At 41.0% G+C, this 26226-nt stretch overlaps 1 protein-coding gene across 4 annotated transcripts in view; it reads left to right on the plus strand.

Annotated features, from left to right (window-relative positions):
- Positions 1-26226, plus strand: part of TLL2 (tolloid like 2) — a 253701-nt gene that overhangs the window by 179907 nt on the left and 47568 nt on the right. For all 4 annotated transcript variants that reach the window (XM_068124572.2, XM_068124574.2, XM_078783341.1 and 1 more), the window contains 3 exons: positions 13935-14051; positions 20867-21012; positions 21152-21347. In XM_068124572.2, the coding sequence (XP_067980673.2) occupies positions 13935-14051; positions 20867-21012; positions 21152-21347 (459 nt within the window). The remainder of the gene's footprint in view (positions 1-13934; positions 14052-20866; positions 21013-21151; positions 21348-26226) is intronic.

Raw genomic sequence — 26226 nt, forward strand, 5'->3', positions numbered from 1 at the left:
CGATGACATTTCTAAACTACACTGTGGCTTATTTGTCTTGAGACAACATTAATTTCTGGAATTTTATTAGAGGTACTCTTGAGCAATTTCAACTAATAAGATGAAGTATTGAGCAACTTTTAATGAAAGAAAGGCTCATTTTCAATTTAACGCTTTTCTTAATAAATGAGTTTTCTTACAAGGAACTTCAAAGCAGGAGGAGGCCATTACGTCCATCAAACCTGCACAATGGTTGCCAACCTATGGTTGTTTGTCCATGCTCTATCCTATATAAATGCTAAGCGTCAATCAAGGAAGCAACACGTACCATTTAAAAAATTGTTTTGTATGACTTTTCCAGTGTCGAGTTCGAACCGTTAACTTCCCAGACTCAAAGCAGACACTTAGTATTGACGTTCCAGCAAAATAGGATTTCATGAAAGCTAAACTATAATCTTGGTTCGCTTGTTAATAATCTTGGTTCGTTGCATGGACTGTTGTTCTCTTATGAGCACTCACCCCCATGGTCCTCCAACACAATCTTTGAATTCTATATACTGTGTTAATGCTTCCGTTGTTCCTTGATGTACTTATTATTCTTGTACTTATCTAAAGGCTTCTCTCAATATTGTTATGTAACTGTGTAAGTGTAGAAAAGCACCCCAATTAGGTTCATATGATGGAAATGTCATAAGGTATAAACAGGGCAGAACAGCCACAGAGCTTGCCATGAAATGATCACAATTCTATAGTCTCTTGTCATGTCCAGATGCTGAAAATTAATTAGAGCTAATGTATAAATAATGACAAGCAAGTTGAGTCCATTCAGTTATACCATGGAAGGTGTTGTTTTTTTGTTTTTTTTGTTTTTTTAATATACAAGATCGAGACTCGTGTAAGAGCTAACATTAATCACAAAAAGACAAACTGACACATAAAACTTAAGATAAAAAGAGCGGGAGACAAGATGGGGAAAGAGAGGGAAGCACACAAGTACAACATTTGAGAGCAGGGACAATGGGAGATCTGTGGGAGGGAGAGGGCTTGGGGGGAGGAGGCACGGGAAGGGGGAAGAGGTATAAAACACTTGGACACTGCGAGGACTTCCAGAAAAGAAGTCGGTATTTCAAAAACGTGGATCTGGGGTGAATTAACGTGGGGAGAAAAGATCAAGGTTTTGGATGGGGGAAGACAAGAGATGGTGGTGAACAGCTGTTTTAAAGACCTGGAGGGAGGAGTGGGTTTGAAGGGAGTGGGGGAGTTTGTTCCAGAGGTGGGAGAAAAGAGGAATGAAAGAGTGAAGGTGAACAGAGAGTCTTGATTTTGGCAGTTTAACCATAAGAGGGTTGCTGGCAGATCTTCTGCGACCTGTAGGAATATTTGGGGGACAGAGCACAGAGAGAGCTGGGGGAGCAAGGCCGGAGAGGAGTCGGTAGAAGACAGAAAGATCACCAACGTGCCTGCGGTGAGTGAGTGAAAGGCCCCCAGAGTTAACTTCATCGCAGGAGATTCCAATGATTCTGAAAGCTTTGGTTTCAACAGCGTGAAGACGAGCTAGGTGTGAGGCAGGAGCACCGGCCCAGAGAGGAGAGCAGTATTCCATTGAGCTGCGGATGAAAGCCTTGTATGTGGTGAGGAGCTCAGGTGTGCCAAGGAAGGACTTCGCACGACGGAAGATGCCCAGTCGGCGACTGGCTTTGGAAGCCAGCTTGGAAATGTGGTTTTCCCAGGAAAGATCATGGCAGATAATGAGACCCAAAAGCTTGAGTGACAGAACTTCTTGGAGAGGATAGTTCAGAAAGTAGATGGGAGGGTTTTCCAGACGATCTTTTCGGAGAGACATTGTGAGAGTGTGAGATTGTCAGGATTGAAAGACATGTTCCACTTGTTTGACCAGTCTGTGATTTTGTCCAGGTCTGCAGAGAGTGAGGAGGCTGCAGACTGCCGATCTGAGATATGAGGAATGGAGTGGCAGAGAGTAGAGTCATCAGCAAAGATTTAGAGAGGATTTTCCAGAGTCAGAGAGATCATTGATGAAGACCAGAAAAAGCGCAGGGCCCAGAACACTGCCTTGGGGAACTCCAGCCAGAACAGGAAGGGGCGATGAGAGAAATCCTTTCAGGGCCACACGTTGACTACGACCAGAGAGGAAGTCCGCAAGCCATGCGTGGAGATTTTCATGGATACATGGTTTATTTACTCTATCGAAAGATTCAATGAAGACTGTTCGACAAAAACATGTAAAAGATGGACAGGAAGCTGGACCGCCGATTTTCGTAGCAATGGTTGGTGGATGTTGAGGATCCCACAGTGTCTTCATAAAGAGTATGTGAGATATTTCCAGCAATCTGAACAACAACAACAACAACAACAACAACATGCATTTTAAGGCCATTTTCCCTGCTAGAGCGGGGGTTAGCCTTGCGGTCCCCATGACAATCTTCTCCATTTTGCCCTATTTTCTGCATCTCTCCTTGTTAACCCCCTTGCCCGCATTTCTTCTTCCACCATCTTTAGCCAAGTCTTTCTCGGTCTTCCCCGTCCTCTACTTCCTTCTACATTAACTTCCATCACTCTTCTCAACCAGTCACTTTCATCCTTCCTCAATACATGACCAAACCATCTCAACCTGTTCCTCTTCACAGCATCAATCACAGGCAATATTCCCATCATCTTTCGCAATTCATCATTCGTCTTCCTCTCTCTCAACGATACTCCGCACATCCATCGAACCATTCGCATTTCCACCCTTTCCAGCCTTCGTTGCTGCTCTACGTTCATTACCCATGTCTCGCTCCCATAAATCATAACACTTCTCACACATGCAGCATACACCTTTCCCTTCAGCTTCAGCGACACTCTCCTCCTCATCAGCACGCCACTCAGTTCCCGAAACTTCTTCCATGCACATCTCACTCGAGCAACCGTTGCCGAGTCTGATCCACCTTCTCCATTCAGCATGTCTCCGAGGTAGCAAAATGTTTTCACACCTTCCAGCTTCACGCCGTCTCCAAGATCCAACTCAACATTTCCTCCATCTGCAGCTCCCTCTGCGCACACCTTACATTTGAATGTAGCTGCCACACTGGTAAATGACCCTCTCAGACCACTACATTTTTGATGAACCCACTCAGCACACATTGTACATTGAATGGAGTTCACTCCGACACCCTTCCTGCACACAGCACACGGCCACTTCCCAGTTCTTTCCACTTCACCACATGCTTTACCACTTGCCATCACCTTTGTCTTTCCGATATTCACCTTCAGACCTTTTGTCTCCATACATTCCTTCCACTTGTTCATCTTTTCCTTCAGTCCATCCATACTTTCCGCAATCAACACCAGATCATCTGCATACAACAACTCCCACGGTAAACCCTCCTTTACGTTCTGAGCCAGCACCTCCATCACAGCTACAAATAGTAGTGGACTTAGTACCGACCCCTGATGCACTCCCACCTTCACCTCAAACTCACCACTGTTCCCGTCCTTCGTCCTTACAGCTGTGCATGCTCTTTTGTACATTGCCATCACTACTCTGATCAACCATTCCTCCACTCCTAACTTCCTCAATGCCCATGTCAATACTTTGCGTGGAACCCTATCGAATGCTTTCTCCAGATCAACAAACCCAAAAAAACAACTTCTTCCTCTTATCCATGTACTTCTCCTGCAACTGCCTCACAATGAAAAGCGTATCTGTCGTTCCTCTTCCTGGCATAAATCCAAACTGCATTTCGTCGATCTTCACTTTCTTCCTTATCCTCCTTTCCAACACCCTTTCCAATACCTTCATTCCATGCTCCAATAACTTTATCGCTCGGTACGAGCCACACTCCAGAGGGTCACCTTTCCCCTTGTATAGAGGGACGAGGGTACTCAGTTCCCAATTCACTGGAATGCGGCCTTCTTTCACCACCAGATTACAGATCTCTGTCATTGTCTTTACACCCCAACTTCCTGCTGCCTTCAACATATCTCCCACAACTCCCGTCGGCCCTCCCGCTTTTCCACTCTTCATTGCTTTTATCGCTTCCTCAACTTCCTTCTCAGTTATCTTCTCTGCCGGTCCTAAAACTGGGTTACTCTCGATGTTGCCATCCCATTCATTCTCTGTATTCAACAGCATTTCCATATATCTTTTCCATCTTCCTTTAATTCCATCTGGGTCGACAACGATTTGTCCCACTTCATCCTTCAAGCAACTCACCCCCATCACATCACACCTCTCTTTCGCTATGTGCTTTGCAATCCTGAATACTGCTTTCTGACCCGCTTCCGAATCCAAGCGTTCTCCGAACATTTTCCTACATGCCTCCTGCGCCTTTGCTACCTCTTTCTTTGCAGCCTTCCTGGCTGCCTTATAACTTTCATGCTCTGCTGTTTCTGCTCCCGTACCCTTCGCCTTCTGCCACTCTTTGAACTTCTTCCTCTTCTCGTCAATCCTCTTTCCAACTTCAACATCCCACCACCATGTTTCCGAGTGCCTCGGTGGTCCTTTTGTCCATCCACATACCTCACCAACGGCTCCCAACAGACTAGCTTTCATTGACATCCAACCACTTTCAAGCTCAACCACATCATCCTCTACCCTACTCAGCCTCTCTTTTAATGCCTCCCTTACTGTCATCTCTTTCAACCTCCACACCTTCATTCTCGGTTGGTACTTCACCCGCCGAGCTCTCCTCGCACCTTTCACCTTTACGTCGCAGACAACCAAGTGGTGCTGTGAAACAGCCTCCTCCCCCGGGATCACCTTTGTGTCCCGGAGGTGCCCCCTATCTCGCCTACGCACCATCAGGTAGTCAACGGTTGTCGTCGACCCACCTGACGTGTATGTAACAAGCTTATTGTCCTCTTTCTGGAACTGAGTATTACAAATCAACAAATCAGCTCCATCAGCAAACTCCAAAATCCTTTCACCTTCTCCATTTCTCACACCATATCCGTAACCCCCATGAACTCCCTCAAAACCGTCCATACTCCTTCCCACATGTCCATTTAGGTCTCCTCCCACCACAACAACTTCCTCATCTTTCACGTTTTCCATCAGCTTCTCTATTGCACACCAGAACTTGTCCTTCTCTTCATCGCTTCGACCAACCTGCGGAGCATATCCCGAGATGACGTTCACCAAGAGCTTTCCAATCATCATTTTCACCATCATCAACCTATCACTCACTCTAGTCACACTCACCACACTGTCTACAAACTCCTCAGAAAACAGGACACCAACACCATTCACGCCCTCCGGGCACCCTTGCCACACAAACTTGTATTTCTGTCCCTGCCTACCCTTCACCATTCTCACACCACTTCCCTTCCATCTCGTCTCTTGCACACAACATATGTCCACTCTTCTTCTGACCAATACTTCCAGCACTTCTCCTGATCTCCCTGTCATTGTCCCTACATTCCATGTCCCAAACCTCAGAAACCGATCTCCACTTCGGGCTGCACCCTGCCCATATGTACTTGTGATTGTCATGGTTCTCTTTTTGAGGCAATGTTTTTATGGCAATCTGAACATCCAGCAATCTGAACAATCCAGCAAAATCCAGCAATCTGAACAAATTACAATTTTCTGCCACCTTCATTCGAACGTCAGCAGTGGACAGTGAAAGACTTAGAACAATTTCATACACTTTACAAGTTGCTGACCCCATATCCAATTTGGAACATGTAAGATTTAGATTATAATGAGCTTGTTCTTCAAGGGTCCTCAATGAAGCCGAAACTGTTTACTTGGGAATGAATGGCAGGAAGACACTCAGGCAGGCTTACGAAATATAAATAATATTATTCATTTGCCACAAAACAACGAATACGAAAAAATGCACGTAAGATAAAATAATGACCACCATATTTAACAATCATGGAAACTAAACCCCTCTAAGGCACCACACACACAATGACTATTAACACAGAACTGGGCGAAATCAAAGACTGGCAGTGAGTCGGCAGGCTTGAGCAGCGCACGTGCCACCAGTCTCGTCCACCAGTGAAGAAGCCATGGCTGATTCTGACGTAGAATCTCTGATCGAACCTAGACTACACACAAAGAGGCCCATACCCTAATACTAATGTCATTTGTAGAGCTGTCATTTTTTTAATGCATAGCTTATGGCAATTTGAATCAATGTCAATTCACTTGCACTACTTCACGATACAGTGCCCTGCAACCATTTTGATAACATGCTCGATGGGGAAGTAGATCAAGTTGTTAACAAAGATAGAGATGGAGAGACATCTCCCGTGTCTTTTGGAAGGTGTTTTCACACTACCTCATAGTTTATGGCTTTTTAATGACATTTAAAACCAGGATGCCAGGCTTGCAACAGCTTGACTTGTTGTGGTAGTTAAAAAGCAAGTTGAACCTTGATTTTCTATTAAGCTTTATATAAATGAACTTTCCTTAGGGAAAAGCATCATCTCATATCATATCATCAAACCTGTCCTTGTTTCTAATTTATGTTTTGTGTCGAAATTTAACATCCCACCATATATTTGGATAAACTTAGGCCGAAGAGGCCAGTGCCATTAAATGCCCTTTTCTCATTACTTTGCAGTTCACATTCTTGATGTGCAAATTCATAAAAATTAGCATCCGTAAAAAATTGCAAAAAATTTGTACATAAAAATTGCAAAGAAAATTGCACATAAAAATTTGCACATAAAAAATTGCAAAAAATTTGTACATACAAATTTGCACATAAAAAATTGCAAAAAAAATTGCACATAAAAATTTGCAAAACATTTGCACATAAAATAATTGCAAAAAATTTGCACATATAAATTGCAAAACATTTGCACATAAAAATTGCAAATAATTTGCACATATAAATTTGCCAAAAAAATTGCATAAAATTGCATACAAATTTGTACCCATATCCATTTAAAAAATCACCATTGATGTGCAAATTCATAATTGCCCAGCTCTGTACCATTAATGTTTTTCTTCTGCATTCAACGAGCAATGTTTTGCTTCTTCCCAATTGAAATGCTAATATTTTGCTTGATGATCACAGCTGTCATATCATCCGAATGATGATCATCAGAAAGAAGAAGAAGAAGAACCACCTTTCGAGGCCATTTTTCCCCGCAGAGCAGGGGTTGGCCTTTATCGGGCACCGTGGTCCCCTTTTTGAAGCAATGTTTTATGGCCAGATGCCCTTCCTGCCGCCAACCCTGTTAGTCGCCTCTTGCGACACACAGGGAATTACCAGTGAACTGGTACTCAATTTGCCGACCTCGGAAGGATGACAGGCTGAGTCAACCCCCCTGACGTTAATTTACCGATCGACCAGGATTCGAACCCAGGATCCTATGATCCCAAGCCAGCACCCTAACCGCTAAGGCAACACCAGGCCTCGAATGATGATCATCAGGATGGCAAAATTACATACAAGTAAGTACACAGCATCATAGTCTCATCTTTATTTGACGCTCTCAACAGTCTGACTCAACAGAACATTCTGTGCCTATGGTGTGGGATGGGGGTTGCAAGTGGGGGCCAAGGGGGAGGGGATGGGGGAGGAGAGACAAAGTTGACAAACTTAAAAACTTAAAAACTTAAAAAAGAAACTTAAAAACAGCCAAGGGGTCCAGAGGAAAGCAACATATCCAGAGACAACTGAAGGCGTTGCGTTAAGTTAAGAGACTGAAGCAACAACACTCCAGCATTGGCGTTACTCACTTACGTTCATGTTATTTTCTTTTTTACAGTATCTAAGGCTCGCAGTGGACTACACACACACACACACACACACACACACACACACACACAAACACACAAAAACACAAAAACACACACACACACACAAACACATCTTCAGATGGAGCGTATCTCCAGTCAACTCAGATGAAGACATCATTGTTGCATTCAGTTTCAAAATTACTACATGCGCTTCAAACATCTACCTCAGATAGCTTCAGATATCTCCACGAAAAGTTGCAGAGGTTATTGATATTTGGAGCAGCACAGACACACGCACAACCCTAACCCTAACAAGCCTAACCCTAACAAGCCTAACCCTAACAACCCTAACAAGCCCAACCTTAACAAGCCCAACCCTAACAAGCCCAACCCTAACAAGCCCAACCCTAACAAGCCTAACCCTAACAAGCCTAACCCTAACAAGCCTAACCCTAACAAGCCTAACCCTAACTAGCCTCACCCTAACAAGCCTAACCCTAACAAGCCTAACCCTAGCAAGCCTAACCCTAACAAGCCTAACCCTAACAAGCCTAACCCTAACAAGCCTAACCCTAACAAGCCTAACCCTAACAAGCCTAACCCTAACAAGCCTAACCCTAACAAGCCTAACCCTAACAAGCCTAACCCTAACAAGCCTAACCCTAACAAGCCTAACCCTAACAAGCCTAACCCTAACAAGCCTAACCCTAACAAGCCTAACCCTAACAAGCCTAACCCTAACAAGCCTAACCCTAACAAGCCTAACCCTAACAAGCCTAACCCTAACAAGCCTAACCCTAACAAGCCTAACCCTAACAAGCCTAACCCTAACAAGCCTAACCCTAACAAGCCTAACCCTAACAAGCCTAACCCTAACAACCCTAACCCTAACCCTAACCCTAATTTGGTAGCACACACGACTGTTAGACAAGGCAATCACAGCCACTGACGTTGAATGAAGTGTCGTCCATATTGACTTTAACTATAATCTCGCACTTTGTTTGAAGATCCCGATAGCTTTTGCTCACGCGGATCAAGTGATTCAAGCAAGATGTAACACTATTGATGTCAAGGTGGCAAATGTAAAAAGTATGCTAGATAATATGTGAACTGAAAGATATGCGCAACTGAACTGCTTTTTTGAATGAGGCAGCCAAGCATGTTGCCAGCACAATGGAGATTCCATCCAAATTCCCACCAGCATTGAGCGAAAACAGAAAGAAAATAATGAAAAAGATTGCACGATGAACAGCCAGATGATGCGTTACTTGAAGGAGAAGATAAGGAAATAACGGAAGAGACAAAGTTTGACATCAACTGTATTTTACGCCATTAGTGAGTCTGTATGGTTGCAAACTCGTTAGGGTTTGGGTTAGGGTTGTTAGGGTTGTTAGGGTTAGGGTTGTTAGGATTAGGGTTAGGGTTAGGGTTGTTAGGGTTAGGGTTGTTAGGGTTAGGCTTGTTAGGGTTAGGGTTGTGCGTGTGTCTGCGCTGCTCAAAATATCAACAACCTCTTCAACTTTTCGTGGAGATATCTGAAGCTATCTGAGGTAGATGTTTGAAGCGCATGTAGTAATTTTGAAACTGAATGCAACAATGATGTCTTCATCTGAGTTGACTGGAGATACGCTCCATCCGAAGATGATCCATTTTGCCGATTTGGAGGCACATTCTCTGAAGCCATTGTGTCTTCTGCACAAGATTGTGTGATTCGAATTGGAAGAAATTCTCAGCAATATCTGTGGAGCACTTTGGATTGTATGCGCTGCACGTCGCAATCGCATCACCTGAGTGATCATGCATGAGACTCAAGTTTATAAAAAATGTCGTGCACAGCACAGTTACTCCAGGACGGAGAAAATAAGCACATTCTCTTAAGTATTGAAGGTGAACTTCCAGGAAGAGTTGTTTTTAGTTCAATGATTCCAAACTTTGCTATATGTAAAAAGTAAGTGTGAGGTAGTATTCTTGCTAAAATCTTTATCTGTCAAGGCTGTGGCCTGCATTTTCGGTTCACCCCAGGCCCAAGTTGGCTCTCTGTGGCCTAGCCTATCTGGCAGAATTATTGGACTGTTAGTGGACAGCTGTGCCTGTATCTATTTAATTGCTTCAGCACAAGGCACTGTGACTTTTTTTTTTTGTATACAAGGTCGAGGCTCGTGTAAGAGCTGACATTAATCACAAAAAGAGAAACTGACGCATAAAACATAAGATAAAGGGAGCAGGAGACAAGATGGGGAGAGAGAGGGAAGCACACAAGTACAACATTTGAGAGCAGGGACAACGCGAGATCTGTGGGAGGGAGAGGGCTTGGGGGGAGAAGGCACGGGGAGGGGGGCTTTGGGGTGGGAGAGGTATAAAACACATGCACACTGCTAGGACTGCCAAGATAAGAGCAGCAAACTGATGCGGAAAGTCCCCCAAAGCATGGTAGCAGTTTGTCTTGCACAGAAATATCCTGGCAATGTCAAATGTATGATTGTCCTTCCTCACTCTACCCCAAATAATGGCAACATTTTCTTTCATTCCCCTTTCTTCTGTTTTTGTTGTTGTTATTTCACTTCTTCCTCATTCTTTTTCTCCTCTTTCGATATTTACCTCTGCCACCAAAGGTGGACGGAGGTTATGTTTTCACCCCTGTCTGTTTGTCTGTGAGCGGGATATCCCAATAAGTTGTGAACGGATTCGGCCAAAACTTTGTAGACAGGTTGGGTGTGTGTGACGACGACGACGAATTGATTTGCTTTTGGTGATCCGATAAAAAATTTTTAAATACTTCGAGATTTTAAATACTTCTTAATTGAGAGATGGGGCTAAAAACAATATACATATATTATAGAACGATATTTCGTACAGTTGTGGACGGATTCGGAAGAAACTGGGTGGATGAGTCGGGTAGGTGACAAGAACAAGCTGATTAGATGTTGGTTGAGGTCCGGATCCGGATCGAACCTATCAGTGGGATACGTAAACTGTAAACTGTTCAGCCTGGTGGAGCTTTGTGCTCTACCGAGTTCCCTTTTAGCCTGTTTCTATGTTTTTTGCAATTCTTTCCAGTTGACCGAACCAATTTTTTACACTGTCTATCATTGTCGTATGATAGGGTTAGGGTTAGGGTTAGGGTTGGTTAGGGTTCCAGTATTGTGTCCTTTCTCATTTCATTGAAGCCATTTATACCTGGTGAAATGATTACTGTTATGGATTGTCTGTCGCCACTCTTTCAAATCAACCTCATATTATGGAGCAGCTGATAACAAACATGTATTGCACATTTTATTTGAAAAGTATGGAACATTGTGAGTCGATCTTTGCAGCTGCCTGGTTAGATCTTTATCCTGATCTATTTATCAGGGAATCGCTCAATTGAGCATATCTACTCGTAATACACCTCCATTAACCCTTATTTTTCAAACAATAAAATTCAACGACTTTATTACATGTGGAAATCTCTGCTCAGACATTTGCTTACTCCTAATGGGGCCGGGTTTGCTGACATGTGCATTATATTAAATTCTACTTTTCCATATGGCCATCATATGATGGCAACAGACAGTGGATGTGGAACATATTCTGTTTTGCTGAAAATGGTGCAGACTTATTGAGTCATCAATAAGTCGCAGTACAGAAGTTGCTCGGTGGAAGACTACTTTCATCATTGAGTTGGCTGACAGGAGCTGGCAGGATGGCTTTAGAGATACAGTATGCACAATTTGATATGTACAGTGCTATATTAGTACAATTTGACATTACTTACAAAGGGGTGATGCTTATCAACTCGGCATTGCCTTATGGTTGCCTTTAATCATAGTTACCTCTGCTTAAAACATAGTCATTGTTTTCTCAATACACATTCATTTTTCAAATCAAAACTTGTTGCTCTTCATTGGGTCTAGCTTGTCCTTTATTTTTATACATACTGATGAACCCCCCGGGCCCTCTCCCTTCCACACATCTCCCTACTCTCGGATGTTGTGTTTGTGTGCTTCCCCTTCTCTCCCCATCTTGTCTTCCGCTCCCTCTTTTTGGGTATTTTGTTTGTCTGGTTGATTTGTTTGTGAAGTAAATGTTAGCTCTTTCACGAGCCTCGATTCAGTACACAAAAAAAAAAAAACCTCATTTGTCACAAAATCTGTCACCTGAAACCCACACACGAACCTCATTTGTCACAAATTCTGTCACCTGAAACCCACCCACTTGTGGAGACAGCAGCTATCAACAACAACTTGCACGCACATAAAACATAAAATGGATTTAATTAAGATTTTTTTTTGTCAATGATCTACACATAATAGACCATAATGCCAACGTGTAAATTTGTTTTTTTAGAACTTATCAGTTATGTTTTGTAGAAATTTTTAGAATTTCTACAAAATAATCTTAAATGAAGCACAGTAATATCTAATTTACATAAGTATTCAACCCCCTGAGTCAATACTTCGTAGAAGCGCCTTTGGCAGTGATTGCAACTTCAGGTCCTCTTGGGTACGTCTGTATCAGCTTTGCATATCTGGATTTGGGGAGTTTCTCCCATTTTTCCTTGCAGATTTGTTCAAACTCTGTAAAGTTGGATTAGGAGTGTCGGTGAACAGCAATCTTCAAGTCTTTCTACAGATTCTCAATGGGATTCAGGTCTGGGCTTTGGCTGGGCTACTCAAGGACTTTCAAGTTATTGTTCTGAAGCCATTCAATTGTTGCTTTGGCTGTATGCTTGGGTTCATTTTCCTGTTGGAACGTAAATCCTCGCCACAGTCTGACGTCTTTTTGCTTTCTGAAGCAGGTTCTCCTCAAGGATTTGCATGTATTTGGTTACATTCATTGTTCCCTCTATCTTTACAAGTCTCCCAGTCCCTGCCGCTGAAAAGCATCCCCATAGCATGATGCTGCCACCACCATGCTTCACGATAGGGATGGTGATAGATAGGTGATGAGGTTTGCTCGGTTTCCATCAAATGTAGTGCTTTGCATTCAGACCAAAGAGTTAAATTTTAATCTCAAAAGACCACAGAATCGTTTGCCCTCATGCTCTGAGTCTTTCACATCAATTTTTGCAAACTCCATGCATGATGTTATGTGCCTTTTTCTCAGGAGTGGCTTCCGTCTGGCCACTCTCCTATAAAGCCTAGATTTGTGAAGTGCTGCAGAGACTGTCGTCCTTCTGGCAGGTTCTCCCATTTCAGCCAAGGAACTCTAGTTCTGTCAGAGTGGTCATTGGGTTCTTGCCAATGTTGCTCAGTTTGGTCACGAGACTTCCAGTTTTAGGAAGAGTCTGGGTAGTTCCATATTTTTTCCATTTCCTATTGATGGGGCTCACTGTCCTCTTGGGAACTTTCAACACTAGAAATTGTTTTGTACCCTTCCCCAGATCTATGCCTCCTCACAATTCTATCTCTGAGTTCTAGGTACAGTTATTTGGACTTCATGGTAGAGTTTCTGCTCTGACATTCACTGCCAACCATGGGACCTTGCCTAAAGGTGTGTTTCTAAATCATGTCCAATTAATTGAATTGGTCACAGGTGGACTCCATTCAAGTTGTAGAGACATCTCAAGGATGATCAAAGGAAATTTGATGCACCTGAGCTCAATTTGAAATATCATAGCAAAGGGGTTGAATATTTATTGACCAAAAACATTTAAGCTCTTCATTTTTAATTATTTTGTAAATATTTCTTTAAAAAAAATCCACTTTGACATTATGGGGTATTATGTGTACAGTCGATCAGTGACAAAAACAATCTCAATTGAATCCATTTTAAATTCGGGCTGCAACATAACAAAATGTGAAAAAGGTCAAAGGGTGTGAATACTTTCTGAAGGCACTGTATAAACACACACACACACACACACACACACACTTTTGTACCACAATATGTTTGGCATTTAAGTTCAGTATCTTTTTAGCTCTGGCATGACAAAACAACCCAATTGTATAGTATTTGCAAAGGGTTCCTTAAATCACAATTCTAACACAATGTAATGGTCTCTTTTGGTGTACCGTGGGACTCTTGGGAAGAAAGCTATGGGTGATCAAGGCAGAGCATGCACTTTTGGCCTTGTGTTGATTGGAGAAGGAAACTTGGCAGAGCCGGTTGGCATACTTTTGCCTGCAGTGTTTGCTGATGTGCTGTTTTCCAGTATTGTCTTGATGGAGACCTTGTATATCATGCTACAAAATGGCATAGAAATAACAGGTGGAGTCAGTTGAAATGCATTGTGTGTCAATTCCTCATGATTTTTGGTCTTTATCCTTCTAAACAGGCCGCCTGTGTGGAGACAAACTTCCTGAACCATTGATCTCCACTTGTAACTGGATGTGGATTGAGTTCAGAAGTAGCAGCAATTGGGTGGGCCGTGGTTTCATGGCCACGTATGAAGGTATGGCATTCACATGATCAAAGTCTGGCATTGTAAAATGTTTGATGTGCTTTACCCCCTCCTCCAATTTCTACCACCAGCCTTCCTTCTCCTCCAACTCTGTCAATGCAGCAAACAGGAGGCACAAGCAATATGCTCATCTTATTATTCTTTCATTACTGACTCAAACTTGAATTGCGTAAAGAAGAACCTTCATTCATATGTAGTAACATGTTCTTTGGTATAATCATATATACATTTTGTTTTCAGAAGTTTAGCTTCATTAATTGTTTAACCAAACCACACTTCAATATCACTTTTCCACGCAAGACTCCCATCCAACATTTCTGGTCAATTGAAGGAGCTCGGCCGAACACCGTCTGTAAATGCCAGAATCTACCAGAAGAGCTGAGATGATGTAATGATGCGACTAGACATGTGGATGATATGCAAAACGATTTAACATCGTGCGCATCTGTTTCTCATTGCTGAGCCCCAAATGGCAGACAACATGCTGGCTTATTTGTCTTTGTGTTTGTGTTTTGCACCATGTGGAAGAATACTTGGATAGGGTAGCTTGTACGAGCTTGATGGGAGCATGAGATGTGTGTCCCACAAATGAAACCACAAGGATTGCAGGCACTTCGTATTAGTCTAGCTTTGCGGAGGTAATTCCAAATTTACAAATGATTTTCCGTTCCTTCTTCCAAAATTACAACTGCTTCAGCTTGGTGCTCATTTTTCTGTCAATTTCTGCCATATTGTTTTTGGACTGATGAAAAAACTGCAGGGAATTATAATCAATGTATCAGACACGTACAATCCATGTGGGCCAAGGGCACGAGGAAAAATAATTGTACTTTTGCATGTTTTTTTTTTCAATAAAATGTCAGGGCTCATGAAAGACTGAAGACAGGGCAAAAAGGGCAATAAACTGAAAATGTCACAGCGGGGTAACAGATGGACACGATAAGCAGAGAAATGAACGAATCGGAATAGAGAGAGAAGAGGAGAGGAAAAACAGTAGCCTGGAAGTTGGGTTCGATACGGTTAATTGGGGTAGAAAAGATTATGGGTATGTAAAGGGGGATTACATGAGATTGGTCTTGCATCACCTACTTAAAGCCTTGGAGGGAAAAGTGGGATTGAACAGCTTCGGGAAGGTGTTGTTGAAAAGAGGAACAAAAGAGATGAGGTGGGCAATAACCCTGAATTTTGGAGGTTTAATGAGGAGGTGGTTACTGGAAGAATGGATGCATCTTAGGGTTGCTAGTGGTGGTCGGATGGTAAAGAGGGCAAAGGGAGTGAGACAGAATGAGACTCGGTTGAAAAAATAGGCCACCGACATGTCTGATATAGTAAAGCAACAGACATTTAATTGTCTGAGATACCAACTAGAACTGCACTCAGTAGAGAGCATACCTCCGCCAGGTGAACAGTTTACGTTTTGTAATCTAGAGTTGACCAGAAAATCACAATACAGAATCACATTTAATCAAAATAATCTGTCCACAACTTTTTGAGATATCCTATCTCCCAATGTTGAAGAATCATTGAAAAAATTGTCAATCATGTGATCGTATATCATGATTTAAAAAATCAATCATGTGATCGTATATCATGATCAAAAAAAATCAATCATGTGATCGTATATCATGATCAAAAAAAATCAATCATGTGATTGTATATCATGATCAAAAAAAATCAATCATGTGATCGTATATCATGATCAAAAAAAATCAATCATGTGATTGTATATCATGATCAAAAAAATCAATCATGTGATTGTATATCATGATCTAAAAAATCAATCATGTGATTGTATATCATGATCAAAAAAAGCAATCATGTGATTGTATATCATGATCAAAAAAATCAATCATGTGATTGTATATCATGATCAAAAAAATCAATCATGTGATTGTATGTCATGATCAAAAAAATCAATCATGTGATTGTATATCATGATCAAAAAAAGCAATCATGTGATTGTATATCATGATCAAAAAAATCAATCATGTGATTGTATATCATGATCCAAAAAATCAATCATGTGATTGTATATCATGATCAAAAAAAGCAATCATGTGATTGTATATCATGATCAAAAAAATCAATCATGTGATTGTATATCATGATCAAAAAAATCAATCATGTGATTGTATATCATGATCAAAAAAATCAATCATGTGATTGTATATCATGATCAAAAAAATCAATCATGTGATTGTATATCATGATCAAAAAAATCAATCATGTGATTGTATATCATGATCAAAAAAAGCAATAATGTGATTGTATGTCATGATCAAAAAAATCAATCATGTGATTGTATATCATGATCAAAAAAAGCAATCATGTGATTGTATATCATAAAAAAAATCAATCATGTGATTGTATATCATGATCCAAAAAATCAATCATGTGATTGTATGTCATGATCCAAAAAATCAATCATGTGATTGTATATCATGATCAAAAAAAGCAATCATGTGATTGTATATCATGATCAAAAAAATCAATCATGTGATTGTATATCATGATCAAAAAAATCAATCAAGTGATTGTATATCATCAAAAAAATCAATCATGTGATTGTATATCATGATCAAAAAAAGCAATCATGTGATTGTATATCATGATCAAAAAATCAATCATGTGATTGTATATCATGATCAAAAAAATCAATCATGTGATTGTATATCATGATCAAAAAAATCAATCATGTGATTGAGTAATGGGGGTTATGTTGTCACCCCTGTCTGTCCGTTTGTGAACAAAATATCTCAAAAAGTTGTGGACGGACTGGGACGAAATTTGGCAGAGATGTAGCGTATGTGACAAGGACGAAATGATTCGATTTTGGTGAAGATCCGGATTCGGATCCGGCTACTAGAATTTTAAAAGTGATTATTCACCATTGGGAGATAGGGCCAAAAACGATACATAGCAGGATATCTCAAAAAGTTGTAGACGGATTTGGGCGAAACTTGGTGGACCGGTTGGATGTCTGACGAGGACGATTCGATTCAATTTTGGTGAAGATCTGCTTGTGGATTCGGATATGAGCATTATTTAAAATTTTAATTGATTCTTCACCATTGGGAGATAGGGCCAATACGATACATAGCAGGATATCTCAGAAAATTATGGATGGATTTGGACGAAACTTGTTGGACAGGTTGTTTGTGTGACGAGGAAGAATCCATTTAATTTTGGTAAAGATCCGGATCCAGATCCAGCTGGTAGAATTTTAAAGTGATTCTTCACAATTGAGTGATATGGCCAACCAGGTGGAGGTATGCTCTCAACTGAGTACCGTTCTAGTTTGACTTGTACTCAGAATTGACTTATCTTTGGATTAAGACATTAAATTGCATAAATAAATGAAATTTGCAAGTTGTTATATATTCTGAAATAAATTGTATAATTGTTGATTTAAAAGACACGACAGCAGGCTTCCCCTCGACGTCATGAATGTGTTCCGAGAAAGTGACGAGTGACGTTAAGGAAAACGACGTGAAGCAGACGTGATATTCCCATGGACGTCATCTTATAATGGGGTGATGTGTTCCCAGGGCACATTTTCTGTCACCCTAACATAACTTTAAGCTCACGTAAGTACATATTAGCGACACATATTAAACAAATTAAATACATAAATGGCCAATTGAATGAACAGCTGCAGGGATACTTACGGGGAGGGAGATCAGGCCTTCGTGTCTCAAACGGACTATTCAAATAATTTGTGGGCTGCGAAGACAAATGGGAGGTAAGCCTGGGGTGATACGACGCCCCCCTCGCTAATCTGGAATCGAAAAATCTCCGATCGAGCAATCGATCGGCTGCACGGCTAATCCGACGTGGAGAAGTTGTCACCGAGATGTTGCGAGATTGTACAATCAGAGCACTGGAGAAATGTCAATACCGTTCTTTATTTGTACAAAGACAAATCTTTTGTTGAGAAAACCAAGAAGGTGAATTGTGGCTGCAAAGCTAGGTGGACAAACATTGAGTGCTTGTATTACAATGTGTCAGGTGATCATTTTTATTAAAGGGAAGCAAACTGTAACAAAATGTAATGTGCTATGAGCCAGTGCTGATAATGATTCTTTTGCTTGTTCTAAATACTGTAACTCTAAATGATAAGAACATGTTGAAAAACAATTTACATTCTTATTTTATCCGATATGTCATATATATATATATGTTGGAACCCATCTGTGGATCGGTCCCATCGGCCGATGGGTCTGACCCATCTGTGGATGCACGAGAAATGACAATGCAGACCCATCGGCCGATGGGTCTGCGCCATCTGCGGATGTGTTGTTCACCTTGAAGGAATGTGTTGACAGAATGGTGCTCTTCAATCAGGTACACAGTCATTGGAATTACATGTGGTAGGAATTTAACAGAGATGATTTTTAAATGTTTTATTATCTATTTCTACCCATCTATTTATACATTTTGTCAATACATTTTGTAATTAACAGATACATGGCAGTTTTAGTAAAGCTTTACATAACATACTCAACATTCATACAAAACATTAGGTGTTCTTCTGATAATGGCGGAGGGGAATGTTAAATTCCTTTATATTAAATTAAATAAAATAAAATTTAAATTAAATAAAATAATAAAATTTAAATTTTAAAAATAAAAGTTAAATAAAACATTTTAAAATCATCTCTGTTAAATTCCTACAACATGTAATTCCAATGACTGTGTACCTGATTGAAGAGCACCATTCTGTCAACACATTCCTTCAAGGTGAACAACACATCCGCAGATGGCGCAGATCCATCGGCCGATGGGTCTGCATTGTCATTTATCGTGCATCCACAGATGGGTCAGACCCATCGGCCGATGGGACCGATCCACAGATGGGTTCCAACATATATATATATATATATATATATATATATATATATATATATATATATATATATATATATATATATATATATATATATATATACAGTCACGTGAAAAAGTAAGTACACCCCATGTAAAGTCTAGACTTTTTCAACATATTTCAACATACAGCTATTTGATCTTCATTTCAACAATATTGATAGATAAAGGTGATATAATATAACAAATATCATGAAACATTTACATTTTGTAGTCCATTGTATAATTTAAATAAACATAAATGCAAATTTCGCATGTGGAAAAAGTAAGTACACCCCAACATTTATCACTACTTCAAATAACTAAAATTAGAATCAGGTGCACCAGCTCAGGTGCAAATGTATAGAACATCGTTAAAGAGGATCTTGGAGGAACCTGTCTTATTTAAACCTCAGATATTTAGTTTGGTTTGCTCTTTGTTGTTGAAGTGTGCGGCATCACCATGCCTAGATCAAAAGAGCTCTCTGAGGCCTTCAGAAAGAAGGTTATAGATGCCTACGATTCTGGGAAGGGATTTAAAAAGATCTCCAAACAATTTGAAATCAATCATTCGACTGTCCGGATGATCATCTCCAAGTGGAGAAGATTCCAAACAACTGCCAACTTGTTCAGACCAGGCCGCCCCAGCAAGTTCAGCCCGAGAGCAGACCGCAAGATGCTGAAAGAAGTCTCTAAGAACCCCAGAATGTCATCACCGGACCTACAGGTAGCTCTTGCCACTGTTGATGTCAAAGTGCACGAGTCCACCATAAGAAAGAGGCTGCACAAATTTGATATACATGGGAGGTGTGCCAGGGGGAAACCTTTGCTGTCCAGAAAGAACATCAGGGCAAGACTAAAGTTTGCCAATGAACACCTAGGCAAAGACCAGCACTTCTGGAACAATGTGCTCTGGACAGATGAGTCAAAGGTAGAGCTATTTGGCCACAGTACCCGAAGACATGTGTGGCGAAAACCAAAGACAGCATTTGACCACAAGAACCTGATACCAACTGCAAAGCATGGTGGTGGAAATATTATGGTTTGGGGCAGCTTTGCTGCATCAGGGCCTGGGCAGCTCACCATCATATAATCCACTATGAATTCTTCATTGTACCAGAGGGTGCTTGAGGATAATGTGAGGCCATCTGTCGGAAAGTTGAAGCTCAACCGAAGGTGGACCTTGCAACATGATAATGACCCTAAACATAGCAGTAAATCCACCAAGGAATAGCTGAAAAGAAAGAAATGGAGGGTTCTGGAATGGCCAAGTCAAAGCCCGGATCTAAATCCCATCGAGATGTGGGGGGTTTTGAAACGAGCTGTGCATGCAAGAAACCCCTCAAACATTGCACAGCTGAAAGAATTCTGCGTGGAGGAATGGGCAAAAATTTCTCCCAGTCGATGTCAGAGACTGGTAGACAGTTATAAGAAACGCCTACTTGAGGTTGTTTCTGCCAAAGGGGGCAATACCACCTATTAGAGCCGAAGGTGTACTTACTTTTTCCACATGCAAAATTTGCATTTATGTTTATTTAAATTATACAATGGACGACAAAATGTAAATATTTTGATGATATTTGTTATATTATATCACCTTTATCTATCAATATTGTTGAAATGAAGATCAAATAGCTGAATGTTGAAATATGTTGAAAAAGTCAAAACTTTACATGGGGTGTACTTACTTTTTCAAGTGACTATATATATATATATATACACCCCAAGCATATTGTAACTGTCAGTGTTGAAAATTGTGAGTGGTTTATTTTGCACCACATATGAAATGCTGGATTAGAATTAGAAGGTATTTAAATTGGTGAGAGTCCAGTGTGCATTGCTATGTGTGATAATGTTTGTCATGTGATTGAGTAATTTTGTTGAGGAAGACATTTTCATTTGTAACTGATGAGAATGCATGGATATGTGCTGTTCGTTTTTAGCTGTGTGTGGTGGAGACATCAACAAGGAAATGGGGCAGATTCAGTCTCCAAACTACCCAGATGACTACCGGCCTTCCAAGGAATGTGTCTGGAGAATAACTGTGTCCAAGGGAGTAGCAGTTGGATTGTCCTTCCAGGCATTTGAGGTACTTAGCGTACCTTCTTGCTTATTTTTGATATTATACTATATGAGTCTGTATCTTGGAGACGGAGATGATAAGAACATGTGGTTTGTGGTTTACTTTTACCTAAGTACTTCCTGATATGTTTTAATGTGTGCTGCAGATCGAGCGGCATGATAACTGTGCTTACGACTACTTGGAGGTTCGTGATGGAGACAATGAAAGTAGCCGGTTGATTGGTAAATTTTGTGGCTATGACAAACCCAATGACATAAAGTCAAGCAGCAACAAACTTTGGATGAAGTTTGTTTCTGACAGCTCAGTGAACAAAGCTGGTTTTGCGGCAACCTTCTTCAAAGGTAATTTCTTATGATTCAGAATCTTTTTTTTGAGTATTTAATCTTCCATGTTGTACTTTTTGGGCCCTGTCATTTTTTTCAAGTTAATTATAGACAAGGACTATCAATATACAATACTGTATCATATCAGCAATAATCGTGGGATTGTATCCACCTCCAGCCACAACCTAGTCCTATTTCTTTGACCATAGTAATTATTATTGTTAAGCTGCAATATATAGTGAGGAATTACTGTTAGTGATGAGTGGTGCATAAGCTTATTGAAGGTTAAGCATCATTGATTCCAAAAAGAGTAGATCCTGAGCCTTTAGAAGTGTGAGGAATGTCAGCAGTGGGGCACAAGTTGGAAATGGCCAAATTAATAGAGACAGAGATACAAATGGAGTTAATCGTTTGAGGTTTTTGCATTTTATTGTAGTCCTTGTTAAGGAATATAGTGTGATCATTTTTAGTTCTTTGGTTTATTTGAAAACTTTATTAAAAAAACAAAACAGCACAATACAAATGTTTAAGTCTCAAGTAGCATGACATGAGCACATTCTCATGCAGGTATTCTGTCCATGTCATGCTTTCTACGACGTGAGTTGATTTCCTTGGGCAGTTACCATCCTTCAAAGTTACACCTGTGTATGTATGAATTCTCACCCCAGGGCATGAACACCTATATATATATGAAGAGTTCAGATGCAAAAACAGATATATCCATTTTTGCTGAAATGAGAAAATCAAGATTTTCTGCTGTGCATTCCAGGTGAAACCCATCAAAATGACATGGGTTGTATCTTAAAATACGTGGATGCGATCGGGTTTTGGGAGAAAATGATTTGCCTACTGAAACGGAGGTATTGAAACATATACTTCGGTAAACATAGTTCAGTTTCATCAAAAATGGCGTTTATCGGTTTTTGCGCCTGAACTCTTCATATATATATATATATATATATATATATATATATACATACACACACACACACACAGTCACGTGAAAAAGTAAGTACACCCCATGTAAAGTTTTGACTTTTTCAACATATTTCAACATACAGCTATTTGATCTTCATTTCAACAATATTGATAGATAAAGGTGATATAATATAACAAATATCATGAAACATGTACATTTTGTAGTCCATTGTATAATTTAAATAAACATAAATGCAAATTTCGCATGTGGAAAAAGTAAGTACACCCCTATATTTATCACTACTTCAAATACCTAAAATTTGAATCAGGTGCACCAGCTCAGGTGCAAATGATTAGAACATCGTTAGAGAGGATCTTGGAGGAACCTGTCTTATTTAAACCTCAGACATTTAGTTTGGTTTGCTCTTTGTTGTTGAAGTGTGCGGCGTCACCATGCCTAGATCAAAAGAGCTCCCTGAGGCCTTCAGAAAGAAGGTTATAAATGCCTACGACTCTGCGAAGGGATTTTAAAAGATCTCCAAACAATTTGAAATCAATCATTCGACTGTCCGGAAGATCATCTACAAGTGGAGAAGATTCGAAACAACTGCCAACTTGTTCAGGCCAGGCCGCCCCGGCAAGTTCAGCCCGAGAGCAGACTGCAAGATACTGAAAGACGTCTCTAAGAACCCCAGAATGTCATCACGGGACCTCCAGGTAGCTCTTGCCACTGTTGATGTCAAAGTGCACGAGTCTACCATTATAAAGAGGCTGCACAAATTTGATCTACATGGGAGGTGTGCCAGGAGGAAACCTTTGCTGTCCAGAAAGAACATCAGGGCAAGACTAAAGTTTGCCAATGAACACCTACGCAAAGACCAGCACTTCTGGAACAATGTGCTCTGGACAGATGAGTCAAAGGTAGAGCTTTGGCCACAGTACCAGAAGACATGTGTGGTGAAAACCAAAGACAGCATTTGACCACAAGAACCTGATATCAACTGTAAAGCATGGTGGTGGAAATATTATGGTTTGGGGCAGCTTTCCTGCATCAGGGCCTGGGCAGCTCACCATAATAGAATCCACTATGAATTCTTCAATGTACCAGAGGATGCTTGAGGATATTGTGAGGCCATCTGTCAGAAAGTTGAAGCTCACCTGAAGGTGGATCTTGCAACCTGACAATGATCCTAAACATACCAGTAAATCCACCAAGGAATGGCTGAAAAGAAATAAATGGAGGGTTCTGGAATGGCCAATTCAAAGCCCGGATCTAAATCCCATCGAGATGTTGTGGGGGGATTTGAAACGAGCTGTGCATGCAAGAAACCCCTCAAACATCGCACAGCTGAAAGAATTCTGCATGGAGGAGTGGGCAAAAATTTCTCCCAGTCGATGTTATAAGAAACGCCTACTTGAGGTTGTTTCTGCCAAAGGGGGCAATACCACCTATTAGAGCCAAGGGTGTACTTACTTTTTCCACATGCGAAATTTGCACTTATGTTTATTTAAATTACACAATGGAGTACAACATGTAAATGTTTCATGATATTTGTTATATTTTATCACCTTTATCTATCAATATTGTTGAAATGAAGATCAAATAGCTGTATGTTGAAATATGTTGAAAAGTCAAAACCTTACATGGGGTGTACTTACTTTTTCACGTGACTGTATATATATATATATATAGATATATATATAGATATATATATATAGATATATATATATATATATATATATATATATATATATATATATATATATATATATATATATATATATATATATATACATATAGATATATATATTTATATTTATATATACAGTATATATATGTATGTGTGTATATACTGTGTATATATATATATATGTATATATATATATATATATATATATATATATATATATATATATATATATATATATATATATATATATATATATATATATATTGTTGCGGATCTCAACATCGGCCTCTTCCCCCTTATCGAGGGGGGATTAATCCCCTCGTCTATGACTGACCGACGTGGTCCTGGGGGTATGACGCCACGCCCGGTCGACGCTGGGTAGGCTCGTAGGCCAAACGTCCTATGACCTAATTACCAGCGCCTCCCGGCATGCGAGGAAATACTCCCGCTCACGGCCGCAGCGTAATAGATTGTTTGCGCCGAGCGAAGCGACTGCGGCGTGAGCCGTTTATCCAAGACTAAACCCGATTCATGTGCGTCGGCCGAATCGCGCCACATACACTCAATTTGGAAACCTCTAAAGCGACCGAACGAGCATGAAGAAGAAGAAGACAAAGTAGGGAATAACAGGATTTATTACTAATTATATACAAATCATCAAAAGAACCAAGGAGAAAGAAAGATACGACAATAACTGGACAGAAAGAAGCAAGGAGACACAGTGCAAATATTAACTTATGCAGACTTACTTAATAAACCCCAAGACAACATGAAGGACAGACAAACGGGCAGACTCACACGATGGATGAAGGCAGGAATGAATGGCAGGAGGTGGATGGCTGGACGGATGAGGTGGGATCTTCGGGCAGGAAGGATGTGGGTCCGGTCGGTGTGTGCGCGACATGAGCAGCCGCCATTAAAGCTCAACGCTGCGGCGTTCAAACTGCTGTGCTCCAAGCTCCGATCGTTCAAGCTGCTGTGCTCCAAGCTCCGATCGTTCAAGCTGCTGTATCCGACGCATCCCTCTCACCACCTCCCGTCGGGGCGTTGCGGGACGGGTTATATAGGCCACACCCTCGAGCCTACGCGAACGTTCTCTCCACGCCCTCTCAAAGCCAAACCCCTCGTTCTTGGTTGGTCGGCAAGGGCTCTCCTGGCTCCACCCTTCGATGACGAGGTGGAGACACGCCTTTCTTCCTCGACTCGACCGTGTGCTCAATGGAGGCAAATGCAGCAAACCCAGCAAACCCAGCAAACCTGGCACTTTGAAGGTGCCATGGGGGCGTCGGAGGGACCTATCTTATTTAATTGATGCAACACAATGAATTTAGTGGACCACAGAGCCTTATACTGACATATATTAAGGACATAACTACCGAGGGGAAATATATGATTGGCTACGTTTGTGCGATGGATTAACTAAGGACGACCTTTGACCTTTACAATTGGAGGTATTTACAAGGAATATTTACAGCACACAAAAGGGTATATTTTACAGCAAATTACACACACAATTCCCAAATCCTCAACAATATATATATATATATATATTGTTACGGATCTCAGAGACGGCACTCCCTGGTCCTGGTACTTGTAACGCTCTTTTGCGGGGTGGGATTGATCAGGGTTATTGGTCCAGGTGTTATCCCGAATACCTTTATCAATCCCTCCGCAAAACAGGGAGACAAGTACCGCTCGAACCACGTACAAGATGGTATTTGCCGAGCGGTTTAGCAAACCGCGGTTCGAGCCGTTATCAAGCGACTAAACCCGATTCCGAGCGTTGGCCAAATCGTGCCACAGATATTCAATCAGGAAAAGACTAAAGTGATCGGGGATGAATGAAACCAAAAGGGGTAAGAAATAACAGGTATTTATTAATTATGTACAACAAACCAAAGGAAGAGGAACGAAAGTAATATACAGGACAAAGAAGAAGAAGAAGATACACAGGGCAGCCTTAAACAGTCTTAATTATGGAACCCCAGACAACAAAAAGGACAGACACCAGACTTACACGACAAAGGGAATTGCAGGCAGGAATGGCTGGACGAAGGTTCGGAGGAAAAGTTCAGGGTGGAGGTCCGCGTCAAATCCACGCTCCGGGCTAGAAAACGAGCAGCCGGCGGCAGCCCCACGTATCTGGTTTCAGCGGCGAAAACCCGGCAGGCAGCGCGGTTTATGTTGCCGCTGTCTTGGTGATCCTAGCGCACCGACTCTTCCACTCCAACGATGCTCGTGCTCAACAAGCTGCTCGGTGCTCCTCTCTCCCTCCTCTCTCATGAACC

The sequence above is a fragment of the Myxine glutinosa genome, chromosome 8 (assembly GCF_964187855.1).
Source record: "Myxine glutinosa chromosome 8, kmMyxGlut1.1, whole genome shotgun sequence".
NCBI classification, from domain to species: Eukaryota; Metazoa; Chordata; class Myxini; order Myxiniformes; family Myxinidae; genus Myxine; species Myxine glutinosa.